Here is a 25007-nt window from a genome sequence, read left to right as displayed (position 1 = left end):
TGGAAAATTCCAGTCTCGCTTTTTTATGATTTGGTGTCCTCCTCGGTTGTCTTCCATTAAGTCCACTTTGGCTCAAACAGTGACGGATGGTGCGATCTGACACTGATGTACCTTGACCTTGGAGTTCACCTCTAATCTCTTTGGAAGTTGTTCTGGGCTCTTTGGTTACCATTCGTATTATCCGTCTCTTCAATATGTCATCAATTTTCCTCTTGCGGCCACGTCCAGGGAGGTTGGCTACAGTCCCATGGACCTTAAACTTCTGAATAATATGTGCAGCTGTAGTCACAGGAACATCAAGCTGCTTGGAGATGGTCTTATAGCCTTTACCTTTAACATGAAGGTCTATAATGTTCTTTCTGATCTCCTGAGACAACTCTCTCCTTAGCTTTCTGTGGTCCATGTTCAGTGTGGTACACACCATGACACCAAACAGCACAGTGACTACTTTTCACCCTTCAAATAGGCAGACTGACTGATTACAAGTTTGAAGACACCTGTGATGCTATTTACAGGACACACCTTAGTTTAACATGTCCCTATGGTCACATTATTTTACATCTTTTCTAGGGCTACCATCATTTTTGTCTAGGCCAGTTTCATCAGTTTGTTTTTTAAAATGATTCTGTTGAACCACAATTCAAAAGCAACAGCTGATTTTCATTAGTTAATTTTCAGTAAATTTGTATTTATTATTACTTTTGTCAGTTTCAAGTTATTTCAGTGACCATTGTGGGTTTTTCTCTCTTTAACGGAACGTTACCAACAACTTTGCCTACATCTGTATATCAACAAAAACAGACAATACTAGGAACTAAGGGCAAACAAAAATGGAGACAAGCAAATACAAAGAACATAAGTAGTGAAACCACCCAGCTCACTCTCTGTTCAGGTGGAGGGAATCAGGACACAACCTGAGGCAACACAGGCCAGAGAGCACCTCTGCTTTCACAACAGCTTCTTCCCAGCTACAATAAGACTGGTGGCAAAGGACGTTAAAGAGGGACACAAATACCCCACACCTCACCTCCAGACCATTACTGACACACAGTATACCTGAACTGAATGGACTGTAATGCTGTGCAATATGCTGTCTTCCACTGTGTAATTGTCTGAAATATATTAATTATTTATTTTTTTAAAATATTTTGAGAGTTACAAGTTCTTTTAACGTGTTCATGGAGCATATATATACTGTATATTTGTATTCTGGGGGTATCCTTCCTATGCAGAGGGTAGTTTAGTTTATTTATTGACTACACTGAGGGCGTTTTATATTTTAATAATTTATTTATTTATTGTGTTGAGTTGAATGTTCTACTTATTTTGTTCTGTAATCACCTTGTGCCTTTTCTACCTTTTTTATTTTCTTAAAGCTGACTCGGTGTAAACTGCTCAGAATTCCAATGTACTTATATATAGGTGCAAATAGCAAATAAAACTATTAAATCTTGAAAGGAAAACAAAAAAAATACATAAATAAATAAATAAAACACAATTTGTCAGCTTGTTATAGGAGTGTCATGGTGATCGGTGGTAAAGTTAAATGTGTTATCTGCAGCACAGCATGCAGGCTGACAGACTCTTTATCTTATCTGCATGAACACAGTGTTGGTGTGGCGGTGTGACGTCACAGCGAGGTTGGAGACACCTGATTGGCTGAGCAGCAGCAGGGCGGAAGTGCGTCTGATTTCTCACAGCTGTGCAGAAAAACAAAACAAGACAAGCTGCGACTGGTGAGTGCTCAAACACAGTGAACTCTCTGTCTATTGTTACATAACATCACGAGTCATATTGAGACACGGTTACTAGATGTTAAACGCTGTTAAACGACGTGTTTAGCTGTCTGCTAGAACAGAAGAAGAGAGATGTGTGTCTGTTCAGGCTCATCAGGCTGTCCTTGTGCTGAGCTCACATGTTGTTATGTAACACAGTCTGCACAGAGCAGACAGCCCAGCCTACCTCTGCCTCTAGTACTGCTGTTGTTTTGCTGCACTATAATGTTGTACAGCTTCCTAGTCGCTTTTATTTCAGCTAATGTTAGTTATGAAGACACTGTGAGTGTTTTTGTAGCTGCTCAAACAAGCTAGCAACCATTAGCAATCACACAAGGGGAGGTTTAAAGTTTCACAGTGTGGATGGTCCTCCACAATGTTATTCTGACACATTTAAAGACAAAAATTAGCCAGGGTGTATTTTATTAGAGAAGTACCTTGGGATTATTTATTTATTTTATTTATTTGACCTTTATTTAACCAGGTAAAATCTATTGAGAACCAATTCTCATTTACAATGATGACCTGGCCAAGAGGCAGCAGCAAGAGTATAAAAACACAGTCCACACAAGCGACACAAACAGCACAGATACAGTACAGTATGATAAACATACAGTATGCCATGACAAGACATGAGAAAATGGCTAAAAACAGCATGGGTAAATAAATAGGTCAGAAATTAATAAACACTATGTATAAAAAAAAAAGGTGGATTAATGGATGTTCTTTGTAAAATTGTAATGGAAGAGAGAGAGAGAGAGAAGTGAGGGCTGGTCAGCAAGTACAGCAGTCAACTATGACTTGTTGCAGCTTTTGTTTGGACATGTTGAGAGATGTGAGAGCTGTGAGTTTGAGCGTGTTTTGTAGTGAGTTCCAGTCATTTGCAGCGGCAAAATGAAAGGAATTATGGCCAAAGACAGTACGGACTTTTGGAATGATGAGCCATTGTTAGTTGAGAGATTACCACCACAGCTGGAGATGATAGCAGGACATTTGTCAACCCCAATGGTCACATTAGATCTCAATAACAAGAGCTCCTTGGTAGATGTGCTATGTTATATCAGTGCTCAACAATTATATGGACAAAAAGACCACTGTGGAAGAAGCAGAGATGACACATTTCCCATTGGCAATAACCACAATTATAGATAGCTTTCAAGAATGGGTAGAAGTGGGTATATGTGATGTTATGGTTCAATATTGATAATAATGTGATTAGGCTGTCCTCGACTAAAGAAATTCTTCGTCGAATGACACTAATACGACTTTGTCGAGTTGATTTAATCGTCAGATCTGTCAAATCTGAGTTTCTCCACAAAGAATCATGCAAAAAACACCATTTTAAATCTTGTCTTTACCAGGGATGTGACCATAAGTTTCTTGGAAATAAGTCATTCACAATAAAAAAATGAGTAATCGACTAGAGAAATCTTAGTCGACTAAGACCAAAACGACAATTTAGTCGACTAAGAGGAGGCTGCCCTGAATGTGATACTAACATTTTCTGGAAACTCACATTACAAATGGTTAATGGTCAGAATAACCAGACATAAATATGAGTTTTTGGCGCAACAAGCATATCAAATACCTGACAAATCAAGATAATTCATCTCATTGATACAAAAACCATATTAAAACCCAATACTACAATAAAACAGTCTTGCTCGTTGACTTGCAACCTTGCACACAATGACCCAATACACCTAGAAATATTAAAGCGATAGCAATCATGGTAGAAACGGTAGAGAACTGTACATTTTCTCATGATGTATAATGTCATATCCCCAACAAATATGTCGTTTTTCAACCTCTATTATCACTATTGATGGTCCACTTGCTCATATAACCATTTTTAAACAATACATAGTGTATTTATGTGTTTGTTTATAATGGTACTTTTCTGGCCTTAGAGTTTTACTACTTACCCATCGCGGAGTGAGAATCTCAAATTTGCTCGTCTAAACAACATCGACAGAGTGTAATAGGCTGAGACACGTGTCTATCCAGTGAACTTGGCCCCAAGCAACACTGCCACAACGTCACAGATTATATGAAGTGAAATTAGCTGCTGTGACCCTACGTTATTGTATAAAAATATATTGATTTTAACCTTGTATTTCTAGAGAGACATGGGGAGTTATACACCGTGATGTCTTTCTTAGAGCCAGAAAATAGTGGTCATCAGAAGAGCTGCATTTTGAAGCACTTCAGCATTGGCTTCACATTCAGCTTTTGTTTATTTTCATGGCTGTTGTATGCCAGACTAATAGGTTTACTCTGTTGTATCTCTGGTTTCCAGCACCATGATGGATGAGCTGGTGCAGGACCTGGTGGCTGCTCTGGAGCAAACCTCAGAGCAAAGCAAGCTGGGGGAGCTGTGGGAGGAAATGGTCCTGAGTCCCCTGCACCGACGCCGGCAAATCCGCCGCCGCAGAGACCGCAAGCGCTATCGTGAATCCTCTCTCTATCCGCTGGAACACAGGCGATGCTGGATTGAGGCCTCGGAGTCCAGTTTGGACGAGACTAAAGGATACAGGCAGAACCCTTCCTCAACCATCGCTGCCTCTGTGGCCAACTGCAGTGACTCTGACGATATGACTTCAACAAACCGATGGCGCTCCGTCATGAGAGGCCCGGTCAGGACTAGGCAGCCCTCCTGGCCAGAGTCCGACTCCTTCACCGACAATAATCCAAGACGGCATCTCAGGAGGCGGAGGAAGGTCAAACGTATGACCTCAGATGTCACAGTTAGGTTGCAGCGGAAGTTAAAGGTTTCTGGTGTAGATGGGAAACGGAGACACAGGCCGTCTAGGATGCAGCAGCTGTCAGGACCGAAGAAGAGGTCTGGTGGTTGGGTAGGAGCAGACCGACAGACCGAAGGAGCCAGGCTGATGGGAAAGGAGTGCTGGAAAAGAAAGATGGCCAAGGAACACAGAGATGCAGCAGATGAGAACATGTCTGAGGGGTAATGTATGAGGATATTTGTATTTTCTTCCTCTTTTTGTTTTTCTGTTAGAGTCAAACCTAATCCTTCATTCATTACAATGATGTTAGGCCTTATAGGAAAAGATCCATCCCACGTTTGGGATTATATTAAAAGCTTTTAGGTTTGTTATTTGTTAAGAAAAAGTTCCATTTTTAAAAACTCTACATTTAATTTACAGCATTGCAGCGAGCCAAATGTTAACCCTGTCATTGTTTAAAAAGTCAGGATTAAAACCATTCTGAAAAAGGAGCTCAAAACTCTAAAAGCCCTTTTTACCCTTTAAATGGAAAGTTACCAAGGCAGTTAAACCCATAACATAAAAGTCACGGGCATAACTACTATCAGACAGGAGCAATTAAACAAGGCGACATTTAAGATGATCTATACTGCCTGTCTTCATCGAGCCACTTGTCAATATTCAGCATGTCCTCAACTAAACCAAAAAAAAAGTATCACAATCATACCGCTCCACTTTAAAGTATTGAGTTGACATTAAAAATGAATGATAGAGTCTCTTCATCTTCATCTCCTATAGCTGAAATGATCACCAGGGAGGGATCTTTGATAGTTATGCCTCCGGGCATCTGCCAGCTCATTATTTCCTTTCGAGAAATATTGTCACAAATAAATAAGTGACTTGGTGTGGTATTGATTTGTTTTGAAATGAATTCCTTTCTTGGGCTGGGTAATTAAAGCTCGGGCTGTCCCAGTGTCCCAGAGTGCACCCTCTTGTGTGCATTTTATTTAGCAAAACTAAATGTGGCTGTAACTGGCAGCAGAGAGGGCCATTATATTATTACAGTGAAATAAAGAGAACAATATACTGTGGAATCAAAAAGGCTAACTGTGACAGGTTTTTGTCCCAAAATGATTAAAAAACAATTACATGAAGCTGTCACCATGGCCCAGTGTTCTTCTGGTATAAAGAGCTTGATTAATCTGTTATTTCTTTTATAATCATTTGGTCTTTTGAACATCAGGAAATTGTAATTTCCTTGAGTTAAAGCTAATGTCTTATTTTGTCAAAGCAGCAGTCCAAATCCCAATCAATTTACAAGGCAAGTTTTTTGTATAGCACCTTTCAACAATAACGTACTTCTATAAAGTGCTGCAGAGATGACGTATTTTTGTAGGCCGCCAACTCAGAAGTTAAAATCGCACGGGTTCCCTCGACAAAAAGCAAATTGGGTTTTAGATTATTGTAGAAAATAAGCACTGTGGCAAACAAATGTTTATGATACATACACTTTTTTTTTCTGTTAGATAATCTCCACAAATGAACACCACTTTTGTGATTTTTGAAGTGTGAATGCATTCATCAGAAGTAAAAAGCTAACGTTAGGCTATAAACAAACTACACCACGGTCGCATGAACACGCGTATACACAACAAGGCTGTAAAGGTGGACGAGTCGGCGTGATGACATTTAGTAGTCTCATTTAGCCACTCTTTTTTTTAAGACGCGTAAAAGATTAAAAACTCACGAGTGGGACATTTACTGACGTATTTTATATCGTAGAACAAAATGTTAAAATCTCTTAAGCTTGTGTTAACCACAGACCTTATTTCAAGCATCTAACTAAAAACCCATTCAAGAAACCCATTGACTTCCAGACAAGGGAACCGGAAGTGCAAAAAAATGCTAACTCATTTCTGGGTTTTAGGACTCATTCCTGTACCACTCTTTTCTAATATACCATTGTCATAGAATAACCAGAATCTTTTCACAGCAAAACCTTTAAGAGTGATCATACTTAAAATATATATTTTTTAGGAATTGGAGTTAAAGCGTTGAATACCCCACATGGTCCACATGTATTAATTAACTGATAAATAGACAGAAATGGTGGGCAGTGCAGTTCAGTTGTGTGTCATCACAACAACATTCAGTACCATAGCGTTTTAAGCCTGGGAGTTCACATTCTCATTGCCTCGTCATGCTCCTGCACAATGTTTTTCCTTTACTGATCTCATTATCTGTTGATCATATAAAACGTGTGTGAAGAAGACATTTGAGGTTACCAGTAATGGTACAGACAGAAGGCTTTACATCTTCTGGTTTAATTTGTGCTGACCTCCCTAGCCCCTAAACGGCACTTGTTTTCTTACTTTATGGAAAAATCAATAGCCGTTCTGACAGAAAACAGCTCCGGAGAAGAAATAAATGGGAACACCGTGGCACGCTGTCAATCATTTCTCACTTACACAACGCCAACGCTCTTGATTGCTGCTCAGTAGACTGCCACACTGTACTGAGGGCTCAACAATCTAATGGATAAGCTGTGGCGGAGGCAAAGGATACGAAAAAACGGCAGCAGCGATGAGGGGTTGACAGTGGTACAACAACAATATTTATACTCCGAGAGTGTACGGTCCATTTAGTGTCAGACACAGATGCCATTGTTGAAATGTCTTTTGAAGCAGTCTGATTTCTTTGGTCTCCATTCATTCCATTAACCTTTTTCATATGGAGTGTCTGGTCTGTTAAAACATGCCTCTCCTCAAGGTCACTCCTCTTATGTGCATACAGAGCAGAGCTTTGCCTTCAGCCACCCAAGTTCAAGGGGAGCAGATGTTGGCAGCTCCAGTTGGGCTCCAGTTGGGCTCCACATCCTTGATTAGACCTGGCCCAGCCTGCTGGCAGTGAGGCCACCTGGCACCCAGGCTGGCCCAGCAAGCAGGCCTCACCTGTGGGTAGACGCTGTCCTGGGCTGAGCCTCCGTCTCCAGCTGTGAGCTGCTACTGCTACTACCAGAAAAAATAACAAAGCCATTGTGCGTGCTTTTCTCACGACTCGGCTTTATCGTGCTGTAATTCATATTTTGAAAACTCTATGAGGAGTTTTCGGGAAAGCAGTGCAGCATTTGCCGAAGTTAATTTTCATAAATCTCTGAGACTAATCCAATTACTGCAGCTCAGGGATGGTGGGATAACCTTATAATCAGACACCCATGGAAGAGGGCATGGATTTGGGTTGGGGCGGCTTGTTTGAAGAGCCCACAGATCCATTGTTATCAGCGCTTTGCCCCCCTCCGTCTCTGCCTCTTCTTTATTCCTCTGCAGAATGAGCCCGGGCTCAATAAATGGCGGCTAGCCTGTAATCTCTGTGCAAACTGGTCTGCCTCTCCCAGGAGCTGAGGATTATATCCTAATGATTAGTGCTCATCTGGATACTGTGTTTTGCTTCACCTCTTTGGCTTGTATAGAGACAATAGGGCCATGTGGGGGACTTAAGTTCAGCTCTAAAACACTGGAGTGCACTTTTTGTTTTTGCCCTTGCCTTTGTTCCACCATGGACATATGGTATTTTATGTAATTAAGACTTATTTGTTTGTGTAGCACCTAATCCACAGTAGAATATCTTATGACTGGGGGAAGTGCTATTCTGTGTCGGAGCCAAAGCCAAAGTTTGCCCCAAATGTTTGTCAACTTTTCTTGACAAAGGTCACTGCTGAAGAAAGAAGAGGTGTTTCTTTTGGTCCCAAGAAAAATGGGGGTCTCAATTATTCATGGCATTAATTAGGCAGTACTTAATGGAAACGGTCTCACATCGGCCCTGTGCTGCTCCAAGCGACATCACATTACACCTTTAATACGGATAAATACTTAATGGGTGTCTCTAATTAATTGTTTATACCTGTGATTCTTTTCAAACTTTGAACAAAATCCCTCCAATAAGAGGCAAACACATTTTTTTTTTTTACTTGGAGAATGGAAGAAGACGCCATGCTGCTGGTATTAGTTAATCATCACTAATTTCTAAGAAAGGTTGTGGAATGAAGCATGACATCCAAAATGGTTTGTTTTTGTGGAGCTTGTGGCTGTGTCCTCTACTGATGTTGGAGTGTTGTGGGCTCCAGATGCCAGCCGATGTGTCCAGAGGTGGGGTACAGCTGAGCAGAGGCCTGGGGATTGAGTCTGGAGAGAGGGCTGAAGGGGTGGGACGAGGGTGGAGGGACGGTACAGGACTGCATAGCTAGGCCAGACATCCTCCAGATTCCCCGGAGAGGCCTGCTCCCTCTCACATCTGCTTCTTGGGGATGTGAGGGGAGATGATGCAGGACCATCTGGCCAGGAAGACAGACGCGCAGGCTGGACGCACGTTTTTCTGATCCTGCCGTCACTTGCAGGCCTCTGCAATATGGCGAAGCACGGTATCAGCGCATATCTGACCCTCCAGCTTTCTCCTATAAGCAAGGTCAGCGCTGAAAATCAGGAAGCAAAATGCAAGGCAATCAAGAGCACTAGGCCCCCCCCTTTCATTAAGTAGTTTGAGTGGAAATTAGCTTAATTTAAAGGATACAGCTGGCATTATTGTTATTATTATCTTTCTTATGGTCTACAAATGTCACAAATTTGTTGCCATTTGTACTTAAAACAAAAGACAGAAATCTTCAAAAAAACGTGTCACAAATATATAAACATTTAAAATGTCTAGAATTTACAGAAATGTTGATAAATGTGCAGAAAGTGAAATCAAATATTGTTTAAAGGGGACGTATCATGCACATTCTCAGGTTCATACTTGTGTTTTGGGTGTCTACTAGAACATGTTTACATGCTTTAATGTTCAAAAAACACATTATTTTTCTCATACAGTCTGTCTGAATATAACTGTACTCAACCTCTGTCTGAAATGCTTCGTTTTAGCGCCTGTCTCTTTAAGACACCCTTCCCAAAAAAGCCCAGTCTGCTCTGATTGGCTTGTGCGAAAAATACGGTGCGCCTTTGCAAAGGTAGTTCTCAAGCCGTGGGCGATATATTATAATGAGCCTGCATGTGACATAGGAAGGGGAGCCAAATCTGAATCACATGTTTTCTGATATAGGCAGCCCACAAAAAAACTGACTGGGTTTACTTATTTCACAGTTTGTGGGTTGGTAGGCACTCCAGATACCCAAATATATGTGCATAAGCACTGCAAAAGGGAGTTCTTTATGATATGTCCCCTTTATTAAAAAAAAGGCTAAGTGATTGCCCAAAACAGCTGAACACTGTAATGCTTAGCAAATGTTACTCAAAGTAAATTGTGCTTTTGTTGGAGACTATTTTCATCTGCGGATCAATACACATTAGTGAGCATTTATGGTCCTTTAAGCTAACTGGTATTCAGAAAAAGGCTTTAGGAAATAGAAAAACATTTATAAATATATATGCAGCTAAATGCGCTTGTTACAAGTGAGCAATGACAGCATTGTGACAGTTTACTTTCAGAGAGAGGAAATCCTGTTTTTGTCCCTCCATCTTTGTCACCTCCACCCCTCCCCCTGATCCCCCTCCATGACCTTGGAGTGTCTGGAGGTCCCAGTTCAAGGTGGCTGAGGTGTGAGAACGGCAGAGAAACCCAGGGTGGTCTGGGGTAGCAGAGGGGACACAGAGGGTGCGGAGGCAATGTAACAGGGGTCGGCCCGGGGCTGTGGAGAGAAGCAGCGATGGAGCGGTCTAGGCAGCGAGCAGTGGCAGCCCACGCAGCAGATGTTGGCCAGTTGTTGTGTGGAAGCGGCACGTCTGTGTGCCGCTCTGTGTGTGGGGCACACCCAGAGGGAGGGGCGGGCAGGGGAATGTGTTTCGCTCTCCTGTCATCCTCCACAACGCGGGCCAGATTAGATTGGAGCTGACAGCGGAGGATATTCAATTAGATTGTGCATGTCACTCAGTGGCTTCGATCAGAGCCTCTCCTCATGCCTTTGTGTTTGCTATCGCAACAAGGGAGAACACGGCACGCTCTGTCTTTTTGTGTCATTTCCATTTATGTCGACCTCTAGCTCCGGACTTCTCCATTATTTTTATTACTGAATGTTACATGTTAAATATTGACATCACAGGGGCATGTACATTTTTGATTCGCATTGTTCACTTTTCAGATGCTATAACATTGTCTGACCTAAATAACCCATCAGGTTTGAGATGACAAATCAAAACAGAGTTCTTCATCCTCAAATGTCATTGATATCAAAGAAACAGGTCAGTGGCGATCATTTGACGTTTTTCTTCTTTTCTTTGCAGGGAAACCAGCAGCACATGCAGCAGTGACCCCGGCCTGTTCACCAATGATGAGGGAAGACAAGGTATTCAAAAAAATAATACTTTTAACATACGGTGAGAACTATTAAACAGCTTCATCACTTAATGTGGTTCAAACTGGTAAGTAAACCACACTTGATTTGTGCATTTGGAGCTCACAGATGAAGCGCTCTTGATCGCTGAAAGGAAGATGACGAGTTGTCAGATTTGGACAATAACCTGCTCGACTCCGAGGGAATGCTGGGGCTAGAGAGGGAGGTTTCGATACAATGGGCTGGTTGCTGGGCACCCAGGCGACTCTAATAAGACGTTGTCATGTCGTGTTAATGAGCGCTGAAGCCTTTGCTAATCTCATTAGCCGTGGTGGGGCCAGGCGGCCTCTGATTTAACAGTTGTCACTACACCTTGACTGTGAGAGGCATGGTTCCTGCGTGTTCTTTGCTGACTGACAGGTCTGAGAAGAGCTCGCCGTCTGGGGACGAGACTGGTGTTGTCTGGTTGGTAGTGTGTAGTTAAAGGAGCGGTTTACCCTAAAATGAAATTTCAGTCATTATCGATGCAACCACGTGTCAGTCAAAGCTCCACTGGAGTTTGTAGACCACCAAACATCCAGCAACTTAGCTTCTCCCAAACAACATATGACTCAAAAATGCCTGAATATAATGTTAATTACATTTGCAAGTGTTTTGTAATAACTCAATTGCATTATGAGTCCAAAGTTCCAATATTTATTTCCAACATTATCCTCAAACAGTACTGTAATTAAAAGTGCACATCCTACAACGCTTTTGACTTCAGCATTTTAATGATGACTGCAATGGTACTACCTTTGTAGAAATATGCAGCAGCGAAATGCTTACCAATGCATCATCCTCCCTGTCCCTGTGTGCAGGCGATGACGAGCAGAGTGACTGGTTCTTCGAGGGGGACTGTGGAGTCGGGTCGGGTGTGGCCGGCCTGCTGCCCAGCTGGGACTCGGACAACCAGCTCTCCCTCGAGGATAACCGTCCCCCACCCACCTTCCTGCAGCCTGCACGGCCCTCTCAGAGAGGTACTGGCCGATGATTTAGACACAAATTCTTATTAACAGTAATGATGTTTTCTGATCATTTTTGCAACGCAGGAAGATAAATGTTCTTGTTGCTGTTGCAGGGTATCGGTATCATTCCCGTCTGAAGCGAGTGCCTGGCTCTGCCGCCTGCTGCATCAGGAAGGACAGGAGGCGGCTTCCCAGCAAGGTTAAATCATCTTCCTCTTCAGTAGAAACCTGTTTTTATGGTCTTTGTTTCTTACTGTGTATCTTTGATTTGTGTTTTTTCAGGGCAACGGCATGCCAGTGTTTGTAGAGAGGCTGAGACACTTCTCCCAAGATCCTTACCAGAGAGAGTAAGATATACTGGTTAAAACTCCTTTTAAATGATTTTAAGTCCATCATCATTTTGCACCTAGTGATTATACTTTGTCTCCTTTTAGCTTTTGGCTGCCTTCTGTTGGAAAACGAGACCGAAGCCAGGTATGTTACAGTCTTTTCCAAGCTTTATTATCTTTTTGACCCCAGTTTGTTCACACTTTAATGGTGAAATTGCAAAAAATCTAAATGCTATTGATACTTTCAATTTCCAGTGGAACCCCTTGTGCCCATTACCAGTGTGTCCTATTGACATGGTGTCAGAGAGCTCCCATCTCAGAAGCTCCTCCTCAGTCTGCAGAAACAGGTATGTGATGCCACATCTTGGTTAAATACATCAGCCTCTCAAGGGCCTATCGGAGACATGATTCAGTGTTTTCGATCAAAGCTCAATATATTGATGGACAAGTCTATGGCCAACTAAATGAATCAGTCAAGGGAGCATAGGTCGCTGTTAACTAGAGTAATCTTTGTTAAGATGAAGCCTCAGAGACTCTGTGACTTTACAGGAGTTAATTGTTAAACATATTTTATTGCATAACTGAGTGAATTCATGTTTCATGTAGCAAATACACTACTGGAGGATTTAACATTTTTACTTTATGCATATTCTTTGTAGTGGTACATAATACACATAGGTGCACACATAATTCAATATATATGTCCACATCCATCGTAACCCATTTTGTTGACATTGGCTTTACTTCCTCATTGCTTGGGCTCTCACAGACTCAAATGCTGTATGCGTAAAAATAATAATAATTGCAAAATCAACCATTTTTTCTTCATATATATATATATATATATATAAATCTATATATATATTTATATATATATATATGTATATATATATATATATTTATTTTATTTTCACCTTATTAAAACCCAATTTGTAGAAAAGTATTGACCCTAATCGTGTCCTCTGGCCGCGGTCGGGAGGCTGGTTTAGGATTAGTTGACACTGTTTTGCAAGACGCTCTTCACTAGATATAACTTTGCAGTTTTGGTGCTTTTGTGTAGTTTGTGTTGGAACAGCGTAGCCACACACGAGCGCACATGGGACACCGACCCGCAATGATTTATAAGAGTGTAAGTGTAAGAAGTTACAAACAGTACCTTTTTAAATAAACTCACTTGGAATTTGGGCTTAAAAAGCTGAAGTCAACAGCTGAAGTGTCTGAGACGCCAAGCAGAAGATGTCATCATTTAGAAACCATGTTTAAAAGCATTTCTCGTATTATTAGTTAAGTATAGAAGTATCAAGGTGATAAAACAACGCAAAGTGTGTTTTTCGAGCTGTTAAAGACGGCCTGGGGTCTCCAGAACCCCAACCAGAAGATTAGTGTTGATGTCAATCCTGGCCCGAAGTCTGAGCTGAACTGACAATAGACAGCTACAGTTGGATGCTGCAATACTTCAATTCAATAGTTTTCAAGGTCAGCGTTCCCAAATAGAGAAATACTATGTGTTGACATAGTTGTAATGCAGATTCAAATCCCCTACATTTCTGGGACTGCTCAAAAAAAGAAAAATAAAGGTTTATCCAAAAGATGTTTGTCAAAGCATCGCATCGCTCCCAGTCATCCCCGGATCTGTTGGATGTGCATGGGGGACTATTGAGAAGCCGCTTAGCCCCGTTGGCCTCGAGACTGTGGGACTCCTCATTGTATTGTTTCCACTCTGCCTATTTATGGTGCATTCTTAATTTTTTGTTTCACACACACGCTCTTTTTCCTCCCTCTCTCTTGGGTTATTTCACAGAGCGCTCCAGCGCTCCTTGATGAGGGGCAAAAACACGACTGCTATGAAAAGCCCCCGACTTCTTAGGGCTTTCTTTTCTAAACTGGCCCTTTCTTCTCCACCTGAAAGGTTCCTTCAGATTCCAGTTTGAGGCATTCTGAATACTAATTTCTCTCTATTAAAAAGCCCTCATATCCCTGCCATGCTCTCATTTGAATGGCGGACTCAGGGGAGACCTCTTAATTCCTTTATAGTGGGATTCAAGACCCTTCACTTCAAAAAGTATAAATCATACTCCCAAATGAATGAGGGAGAGAGGGGGGATTGACGAGAGGGGCTTCTGATGTGTCCCGTTGGACGGCACAAGCTGAATCTATCTCCCCAAGCTGCTCAAATCCACTCTCCAGTGAGACGGCTGCTCTGTCCTTACGACCCAGCTCTGCACGCATGGCACCCATTTACTTCCCTTAACTTCCTCCCAAACACACATTCACATGCAAACACAACAGCAGTTACAGTTATTGTTTTGCATGACAATGAGGAATGCTATAATTGCTCACGCCTGCTCTTAACAAACTTTAAAAGGTCCACTCCTGATCCCACTTCACTATATTTTCATTTCTTTCGAGCGTCTAACCCGCGTGATCGATTTCTAGCACCGAGCTCCCATACATCTGACTTTTCTTTGTTTCCAAACACCCTTGAGAGAAAAGTGTTTTCTCTGTGGGCAGAGTGCGAGCATTAATCTTGTACTGCGGCCAGGTTGAAATGATACTGTATTAATAAAAGCTGTCATCTCCTGTTTGCCGCGAGTTGACGGCGACAATCAGAGATTTGATGTTAAGTGATAAAGGCTGTATGAGGTTGCATGCTGTTTATCCTCGTATCGGCTCGTGAGTGGGCGCGGTGCTTTGTGGGATTTGGCTGTAATGCTCGGTGCCGGCGGCCACGTTAAAATGCATAACTGCCTCCCACCTGAGCCAGGCAGCAGCAGCTTTTATCTATTGACTTATTTATTTCTAAATGACACTTGCGCTGTGAGATAAATCATAGTCTTACGCCACTCCCTTCCCAGTTTTCATTTTAATTGTGAGATCTCGGTGTCAGCAGTTAGTATATTGGTGTGAGTGGCCTATTGATTATTGATTTGGAGCTATTGATTATGTTCCCTGGAGACCCTAATCCTTTCTGATTCATTTGAATACCTCTATTAATCTTGAGATCCTGCTCACACCTGAAGCACCGTGTACCCTAATGAAAATAGATGGCCATTTTGTAACTGCAGCTCCTCACTCCTCTTTTGATTTATTATTTTTAATTGATATATTTGCTTTTGGATGTGGGCGCCAAAATTACAATTGACCCTGTGTCAGTGCTGTTTTACTCCGCACCCAAAGGGACCGCATTTAAAAGCGTCTCATATGACCTGAAAAATCCATCTTGGAGACTTTTCCCTCGGTGTCCTTGTGTCTTTGATAGAACTGAGTTGTTGTTGTTGGCCGTCTTCATTACATTTCACTTGTTTTTTTCATTGCTCATTGCCTCTAAGTCAATCTTTGTTTTCTCATCACAGTTTCTGTATATTTAGGGACAAAACAACTGGCTAACATCTGTCATGCTGTTAAAACTGATGAAGTAACAGATGTTAAATAATAAAAAACAGCATTGTGCATTTTTTACCACTTCTCTCAGTTTTACACGAAGCCATGTAACATGCTTATTAAATGCCTTTTTGGGTTCTGCTCTGAGACGAATGGTGGTGTTTTGCCTTGGTTAATGAGCCAGCTGATGGTATTCTCATGTTTGATTAGCATTGTGCTGAGTGTCTCAGTGGGCTCCCGGTGGCCCCGGAGCAGCTCTGCCTCTCAGCTCTCGGCAGCAGGGGAGGGCCCTCGCCTCCCTCCAGGCTGCGGGGGCCCCGAAGTGCCTCGGCCTCGGTGTAATGAGGGAGGAGATGGAGGGATGGACCTCCACACATTAAGACCAAATGCATCAGGGTATTACTTTTAATACCGCAGGCGTGCCTCGTGAAATAATGCGACGTTTAAACGGGGATCGATTTTGGAATTAAAAAGTTAGTTTGCAAAGATTTACTGTGGGGAGTTCAATGCCTGAGCTCTTTATCAGGGGCGCAAATGGCTGGTTATGTGCTGTCCGACAGAGGTACGATTGAGGGATCGATAGGCGCGTGATTTACTAACTGGAGTACAGGTAATCAATAAGTATAAAAGTAAATGAAATATGCATTACTGGGATTTTATTAGAGAGGGGTAGCAGGGAGAGAATAACGGTCAGGCCATTTATTTTTATATCTATTGATTATACAACATAGAGACTTCGCTCAAAGCATGCCCTGCGCAGCTCTCGACACCCCGCGCCTGCACACCCGTCATGTGATTTATGGGTGTTGAGGTCATGGAACACGCCGCCTGTTAAAAGGCTGCCCTGACGGGGCCTTATTGTAGCACATGCCTGTTAGGGTTGTGAGCTTTATGTAGCCTGCAGTCCGAGATGAGCCGCGCTGGTTAACAAGGAGCTCTCTTCTCTATGTTGTTTTGCAATTTGTCATGAATCCATTTTTACAAGTAATACGTTTATTGGCATTTTCAAACAGCACTCCATGTTGTTCTTTAAATCCTCTCTGTCTAGTTGTGTATAACTAGCAGAATGTGTAAGATTTAATCAAAATGTTTCTATCGTATCTTATTGTAACTCCCTCACACTCTCCTCTCTCTCTTTCACTCAATCCGTCCCCTTCCTCCCTCCCATGCACAAACATACACACTGCACCCACCACATCAGCTGCCCCCCTCCCCCAGTGATGGAACGGACCTTGACCTTAACTTTACATCTCTGAAGTCAGGGCTATTAAGCCGGTGGGGGGGGGGGGCTTTTCCTATTTCAGGGCTCCTGACATATGACACAGGAGGCATAGAGCAGGTGTAATTTGTTTATGTGAACTCTGCAATGACTCAGCCACATGCACCCCAGCACCTTTCCTCATCGAATATTCTCTCCGGTGAAAATATGTATTAATGAAGAAAAATTAAGATGTGGCAAAATATGCACCGTACTGAGGCTAAACGTAAGCTGCTGTGCTTGCAAATGTGCCTCGCTTGCGTTTATCGACTTTAGTGAAATGTATTAAATGTCCACATGTTTATGTGTGTTATTGTGGGCGGGAGCGGCGTCACAATATTGTGAGTTTCTAACGTTTGTTCTCTCCGTCTTGTGTCGTCCCCCCCCAGGCAGACTAACGTCTCCTGTGCATACCAGTCCCGGAGTGACATCAGGAGGAGGAGGGAAACAGAAGCGGTGTCCGTCACAACATCAGGTATCATCCTCCACACATACTAATGAATCTCTGTCCTCCTCACCACACTCAGTTGAATGATTATTGGAGGTGTTGTGTTGTTGTTACATACAAAATTAAACCTGTAGATTAAGGATTTTAAAATCTCAAATAAAGAGCTTTATATATATTTTTTATTATGTAAAAAATCGTGTAGCTTTGTGTTAGCAGCGAGGCTTTAAGGATGGCGGCGTCGGTCTGTCGGTTCAACACTTTGGTCCAGACTGAAATATCTTAGCAACCATTGGGTCGATCGCCATTAGATTTTGTACAGACCATCATGGTGCCCAGAGGATGAATCCTAATGACTTTGGTGATCTCCTCACTTAAATTTAGCGCCACCATCAGGTCAGAATTTCAAATCATTCCAAACCATGGTCCAAACCAGTGGGCTACCTCTGGGTCTGAGAAGTGAAGCTAATGCGGAAGTGCTCTTAACCTGCATTCTTTCTAACAGCCAGCAGGAGGCGACTCCTCTGGTTGCAAAAATAATTCTGATTGTATAGAAGTCGCTGAGAAAATGACCCTACTTCTCATTTGATTTATTACCTCAGTAAACATGAGTTTATGGTCTCAATCACTAGTTTCAAGTCTTCTTCAATACAGCATGATGTTCATTTAGTAAATTATGGTCCCATTTAGAATCAAATAGACCATAAAGCAGAGTATGCTTTAGGGCGTGGCTACCTTGTGATTGACAGGACGCTACGGCAGCGTTGTCCTGTCTGGGAGTTGTCCACGTTTTCCTCTCAACAACTTTCACCATTTCAGCTTTCAGCGTTTGGTTGTACTTAGCTCCACCCTCTCGTGTCACTTCGGGTTGCATAAAAACCAAGATAAAAACCAAGTCGAGGCTTCAAAGCAACACTCTGCCTAAATGCAGCCTCCCAGAGCCTAGCATGGCTTTAGACTCTTTGTCTCGTTAATGCATTTCTGTAATTCCACCAAAATTACAGAATGTAAAATATTTGGCGAGTTAACAGCAGAGGGAAGTGCACAGATAGACTTGTGTTACGTTTGGAGCTCCCTGTTTAAAGAAGAGAAGTGTGATGTGGAGTTGACCCTATTGGAGGTGGCACCGAGCAGCAGCCGTTGTGTCTGTTTGGACCAGTGGAGCTGCCTTTTTTCATTAGAGTCATGGCTCGGGGCCTTGTGTCTTTGCCGGATTGAAATCTGAATTGGTTTGTCCACCTTTTCTTCTGCGTCCCCTCTCGGTGCTTCCACTCCCGCAGCTGCCGTTGTTTGTCATTTAAATAACAAATGCTGGTGGTTCCCTGATTTAGTGAGGGGTGCAGGCCTCTGATGTATATTAATATTGTCACACAGTGCACTGTACCAGGGTCCATCATTCATTTGGATAAAAGAGGTGGAATTTAAAAACAGCCAATGCTTTACTTGCAAACAGATTGCATCCATTTATTGCACTGAGTGATGGAACGGCCGGCAACTCTGTCCTTCACCTCGCCAGCGCTGAGCCACTTCCCATAAAAGTAAAAAAGGATTCACCCCTGGCCCTTAAGGACCCCTCATATTCAACACGCGGAACGAGGGGCATCCCTCAGTTTGTCGACAGTTAACAGACCTGCCGGTGTGAAGCGGGGGGAATATATGTGTTGAAATCCTAAACAAAACACAACAACTGATTCATTCTTTTTCCACAAATTCAATTTTAGTGTCATCTGTGCAAAACATGCAAATTACAAATAGGGTAGTTATCATAAGTACTGTATTTTCTAATGTGTTTTTTTGAATAGAGATACCGTAATGTAGATATTTCATTGTGTGTGTTTTTGGATTAAGAGACTAAAAGATGATCTATTTCCTAAATTGTATAGAAGGAGAGTCCCTGATTGGCACATCCCCCCTCAGCCCCGTTCAGCAGTGTTTTCCTGCTTCTTGAGTCTAGTGCCCCCTGTCCACCATGATTTATCATGCATCCCATGTCGTCCAATGTCAGTTTCTGCAGCTGCAACTGCTCTGTATAAATCTTTGCTTTGGCAGCCCGCTGCACCATGTCTCTCCTCAGTAATCTCACCACCGACCAGGAGATGCACATTCACTCTGACAAGCTTTCACACTCTCTGTGTACAAATTTTGGTTTTGTTGCCATTCTGACATAAATGCGTTCAGAGACAAAATCAGATTCAGTGATTTGCGGAGGGGGAGTTGTTTTCTGGTAAACATCTTGTTTGCATGGAAAGATTGTTTGCCGCATTTAGTAGAAGGAACAGCGTGTCGCTCTTAGTGAACACGACAGCCGAGTCTTTGTTTGAGTTGGCCAGAGGAAGTGGATTGTTGTATGTGTTAGTGGTTGATTTGAAACTCTGTAATCAGGAGTGAAAATGGTCTGCGGCTGGAGGTGTCTTCCAGGTCTCCATGGGGAATTACCGAGGCGGTACCCAGCTGTTGCTTTGTCTTCTTTCTTTACCCTTTTAGCACTGCCGTGGAAGTGCTGAAGCTGGTTGTGAGAAGAAAAAAAAAAAAGCCCACAACAACTTATCAAGCCAGGTATCTGTTTGGATTAGATGACCACTCCATTTCTCAGCCGTAAATTGGCCATTTTCTACTTTTCTCACCAACATCAATCCAACAATCCAACTCAATCCAACAAGTCCTCAATAGATAAAGAACAAAGCATGGCAGTTTTTCTGTTATACGTTATTGGTTATTATTTAAAATACAGATTGAAATTGTCACTCAAATTGGATTTAATTGGGCTCTGTCCATAACTTGCACAATTTCTACAAATATTGATATTCTGCAAGGAGTGAATTATAGAAAAGCACCGTGTTGCCCAACAATTGAGAATGGAAATGAATACATTCTCTACAGTTTTGGGAGAATTATTCGTAAAGCAAAGATGAATCAGTATGTGTAAAGATCCTGATGAATTTTAATAGCCTTGGCTGGTCTCACACATAGACTAATTAATTATTGCAATTTGACTCCTCCCCTGCTGTCTCCTACTATATAATGCCCTTCATCTTTATCTCTATATAGCTATGATGGTAATAAAACCAAACTTGAACTTACGCGGTGTGCTAGAAAGAGTTAGAGTTTGGAGTAAATAGGCAGGGTGTGACGTTAGTTTGATTAACCTCGTCAGACTGTTATCTCGCGTTATCTCTATATGTTGGAAAGCGCCACATGCGGGTGCCCATGTGGAGGCCGGCCCCTCGGTCGGCCCTGCCGCCTCTCCTCTCCCCTCTGTCTTCATGTGTCTCCTTGCCCGAGCAAGACGGCCGCGTGACAGATCACCTGCGTCTGAGGCCCGCCGTGTTCCTGCCCGGCGGTCCGGCCCCCTCTCATTAATGCCCAGGCTGGTGCGAGGGCCGTATGGCAGCACAAGACAAATAACGCTACCACTCAGCCATCACTTCTGCTGACAGAAATGCAGCCCACCGCACTATTTCGCCCTCTCCGGCTCCACTCCGCACCCTGCTCGCGTCCTTCAAAAACCCCCACCCATCTCCTCCGTCTCCACCTGCACCTGCCTGCGCTGCTCCACCAAACTTTCACGGTGATATTTTTTTTTTGTTGCTGTTGCTGGAGGCTTAGCTTAACACTGAAACCCACACAAGTTGACATAGTGTAGCCATGAGCCCGCTGCCTTTGTAAACACTCTAATTGTTTTCTGTTTGTGGAGACAGATTTGTTTGCAGCAGCTCAGTCTGTCTTCTTGACTCGCTCGGGTGCAAACCTTCTCACCGGGAGGTCTGATTTGAATGTCCTATTTTTTCAATTATGAAAATAACGGTGTGTGTGTGTGTGTGTGTATGAGAGAGAGAGAGAGAGAGAAGGAGAGTGAGTAGGAGAGAGAAACACAAAGGCTAATCATTAAAGAGCTATTCAGCCCTGTTCATTTAAGTGTGGGAATCAGCAGGCCCATTACTGTCAATGTGTAATTAGCTGATTAATAAACACGGGGAAGGGGAGTGCTCCAGGAAGGCCTGTAATGATTGTTTTTAGAGAGCATCACATGAGAGCTTATTAAGATGGTAAGATGGTTCCATTCAACCTCCCATTATCACCCACAATAAATGCATGTACTGTAATTCTCCCATTGACAGAAAACCTTTGCGTTGTAATGTCTTTATCGACCTTGATGTAAAACCAGTTGAGTGTAAGTGTAGCCGTTCTTCTGGGCCAAATGAAAGTATCTTTTATTTAAGCATTTGATTATACATTCATCACTTTTAAATGATCTTGTGTTGTACACATTAAGGTACAGTTTGAATGAGTTGTTGTATGTTGATATTTACCTACAACCTACAGTACATACAATCAGTGGTGGAGAGCAACTAAGTACATTTACCCAAGTACTGTGCTACAATTTTGAGGTACTTGTACATTACCATTTTCTGCTACTTTATACCTCTATTCCACTACATTCCACATATGCTAATACAATGTATTGTTAAATATTAAACCAGTGTTCCCAATTGTTCTGGCTTGTGACTCCTAATATAAAACCAGACAGGAAAGAATTCAGATCAGATGTCTATGAATTGGTAGATGTTTCACCAACTCCTACTGTTTGTTGGTAAAGGCAATACAAGGCTGTGTAATGATTAGGGCTGTCATTAGATTAAAATATTTAATTGCGATTAATCATGATTGTCCATAGTTAATCGTGATTAATCGCAAATTAATCGCACATTTATTTTTCTGTTCAAAATGTGCTTTAAAGGGAGATTTGTCAAGTATTTAATACTCTTATCAACATGGGAGTGGGCAAATATGCTGCTTTATGCAAATGTATGTACATATTTATTATTGGAAATCAATTAACAACACAAAACAATGAACAGTTTTGTCCAGAAACCCTCACAAGGTACTGCATTTAGCATACATTTATAAATAATATATAACTGCATGTGATTATCATAAAGTGGGCATGTCTGTAAAGGGGAGACTCGTGGGTACCCATAGAACCCATTTTCATTCACATATTTTGAGGTCAGAGGTCAAGGGACCCCTTTGAAAATGGCCATGACAGTTTTTCCTTGCCAAAATTTAGTGCACGTTTGGAATGTCAAGCCAGTATGAGACGGTTGGTACCAATGGATTCATTAGGTTTTTTTAGTTTCATATGATGTATCTTCAATCTAGGCTTAAAACTGAGCCCGCTACAACCTAAAAATCGCAAGTTTCGTTAATGTATTATAGAAATTAGTGACGCATTAACCTTGACAGCCATACTAATAATACATTATATGTTACATATATCAGTCACAGGGGCCATTTCTCTGCAGAATGAGTACTTTTACTTTTGATACTTATATTTGGATGAAATACTGCTATAGGATTTTGACTGTAGGCATTTTACTTGCAATTAGCGCTGCAACTAATTGTTGATTAATCTGTCAATTATTTTCTCGATTAATTGATTAGTTGTTTAATCTATAAAATGTTGATCAGGTCTTTCAAAAGCCCAAGATGACTTTCTCAAATGTCTTGTTTTGTCCACAACTCAAAGATATTCAGTTTACTGTCACAGAGGAGTAAAGAAACCAGAAAATATTCACATTTAAGAAGCTGGAATCAGAGAATTTAGACTTTCTTTTTATTAAAGAATTACTCAAACTGATTAATCAATTATCAAAATAGTCAGCGATTAATTTAACAGTTGACAACTAATGGATTAATCGTTTCAGCTCTACCTGTAATGGAGCATTTTTAAATTGTTGTATTGGTACTTTAACATAAGATTTAACATAAGGAAGGATTTGAGTATTTCTTCCACCGTCCAATGAGCTAAACATGAGAAACATGACTACTGGTACAGTGATTAGCCGGAATAATGTCACTTCCCTTTAATTAGCACAGCCTCGATCTGTGTTGAAAAATGTTTAGTTTATTATATTATATATTATATCTCTTGATTACAATGTAAAAACGTGTATTAACAGCTTATCCTGATTGTGACCTTGACCTAGGATAGAGGCTAGTATCTGGTGTGCCCTGTGCATGTTAACACAGCCATTTCTGTGTAGCTGTCAAATATGAAAACCCCTGAATTTTAATCCAAGCTTTTGACCATGTTTAACCTGAGTGTTTGGGTTGAAACTCGGCAACGGTTAGTCATCGTTCCCTCAAGAAATATTAATCAATTATCTTGCCCGCCGGATCAGTTTGGGGAAGAAGTCATCTGGAAAGAGGCACAAGCAGATATAATGGGAAGGAGCAAAAGCACATGCCAGTGAATGCTGTAATGCCTAATCCTTTGAGACAGCCCAGAGCCACAATGTCACTTCTAGTTCCCTTGTCCTCTGCTCTGGGACTGCCTCGCAAATGTCTTGTGTGACCACCGCTAACTTTTTTTGGGGGCGATCAGGAAAGATTTATTTATCAAGCATATTAAGGTAGCCCAATTGTTTTAGAGTTCCTCTGCCTTCTGCAAAAATTGGCCCCTTTTCTCTTTCAGATATTTCCCTTCACTCCCGGAGACAGAAAAGCTTTAAAAGGCAAGCGAGATCAAGAGAAAGAGGATCTTTAAAAAGGAAGGCAGTCAGTGAGATGTGAACGCGTGATGAATGGAGTTAAAAACATACAGCTTCTTACACTGCATAACCGGAGGGGGGGGAAGTTAAGCCATAGGAGCAGCACAGATTGGCCTTTTAATAACCATGTCCACAAGTCATATGGGGCCAAATTGGATTTGGCTCACTTGACCAAAACCTCATTAATATTTAACCTATTAGAAGAGGATTGCTTCAAAGTTTTATTTTAATATACCTAAAACAGCGAGTGATCCGTGAGTCGTGGGCTAAATTTAATTTTTATTTGAGTGGCTGTCCGTTGAAACAGTCGAGGAAAACTTGATTTATGTGAGTATCTTTTACTGTTTGTTCTCAGTGTTGTGATCAGAATATGATATGTGCTTTCTTTTTCCTCTACAGCTAGCAACCCATTTCATAAGGATCACCAGAGAGGAGAGGCACAGGGAGCCAGGAACACCTCGACCCTAGAGGCTGTAGGACCAAGTGCACCGGGTTCACAGAGTTTATCTTTCCTCCAGGGGGACCATGAAGACACCTGAACGGGGCTGGACAATAAGGGACAAAAGAAAAAGCTATTGTGCCAGAGAATGAAAAGACCGAAACTCCTCTTGCTGCACAAACTTAATGACAAAGAAAAAAAGCACATCATTACTCCTCAAATCAGCATGTTACTGCTACATCCAGTCTTTCCAGGTAGTATATTAAGCATGACAAATGTTAATGCAATCAAGCCTTGTTAAGCCCTCTGCCATCTCCTCAAAGCAGCTTCAAGAGGCTCCTCGTTTGACTCAAGACTGTACGCCTCCTCTTGTTTCCGCACACAGTCTCCGGGCCACCTGCCACCACACAATACAACAATTACGTCCACTCTAGTAGCGCAGCGTTTGTCAGCGGGAACACTGGGAGGATGGGATGGTCAGGTGAGGCTTCGTGGCAGGCGAAGGCAGCAGGCAGCACGCAGACAGGAGAGCATCAGAATGTTTAGCTACCACATGCTGCTGGAGGATTCAGAGAGGCGACCACCGGTGGAGAGCCACACAAAGTACAGGCCTCCTATTAGCATGGATTTGAAAAGCTACAGTTTGTACAAAGGTGCTCATTAGCACAACACACAGGGAGTGTAGTCGCGGTCCTCGGAGGGCCGCCTCTGTTCTCCTCAGCTTACCTTCCATATTCAAATTCCCCCCGAAATGTATTTAAGTTCAAGGCCAGCTGCAAA

At 42.1% G+C, this 25007-nt stretch overlaps 1 protein-coding gene across 2 annotated transcripts; it reads left to right on the top strand.

Moving 5' to 3' along the window:
• Positions 1 to 1642: 1642 nt before the first annotated feature.
• LOC119474888 (G patch domain-containing protein 2-like) lies at positions 1643 to 24420 on the top strand. Of its 2 annotated transcripts, XM_037747206.1 has the most exons (10): positions 1643 to 1736; positions 4075 to 4740; positions 10768 to 10829; positions 11678 to 11836; positions 11938 to 12023; positions 12107 to 12171; positions 12259 to 12298; positions 12409 to 12500; positions 17182 to 17267; positions 24188 to 24327. In XM_037747206.1, exons 2-10 carry the CDS (start codon positions 4079 to 4081, stop codon positions 24325 to 24327), a joined length of 1392 nt encoding a protein of 463 aa, XP_037603134.1. In that variant the 5' UTR covers positions 1643 to 1736; positions 4075 to 4078. The 2 variants fall into 2 exon arrangements, with proteins under 2 accessions (XP_037603134.1, XP_037603136.1); XM_037747208.1 differs by lacking the exon at positions 1643 to 1736 and having other exon boundaries at positions 4079 to 4740; positions 24188 to 24420.
• Positions 24421 to 25007: the final 587 nt, after the last annotated feature.

The sequence above is a fragment of the Sebastes umbrosus genome, chromosome 16 (genome assembly GCF_015220745.1).
Source record: "Sebastes umbrosus isolate fSebUmb1 chromosome 16, fSebUmb1.pri, whole genome shotgun sequence".
NCBI lineage: Eukaryota > Metazoa > Chordata > Actinopteri > Perciformes > Sebastidae > Sebastes > Sebastes umbrosus.
Note: the sequence above shows the minus strand (reverse complement) of the source record. Positions and strands in the feature narration are given on the sequence as shown.

Bases quoted from the DNA above. Each gene is read 5' to 3' on its own strand.
- LOC119474888 (XM_037747208.1), top strand. From the start codon at position 4,079: ATGATGGATGAGCTGGTGCAGGACCTGGTGGCTGCTCTGGAGCAAACC. The intron at 11,837-11,937 runs GTACTGGCCGAT...TTGCTGTTGCAG, and splicing joins TGCACGGCCCTCTCAGAGAG to GGTATCGGTATCATTCCCGT. The intron at 12,024-12,106 runs GTTAAATCATCT...GTGTTTTTTCAG, and splicing joins GGAGGCGGCTTCCCAGCAAG to GGCAACGGCATGCCAGTGTT.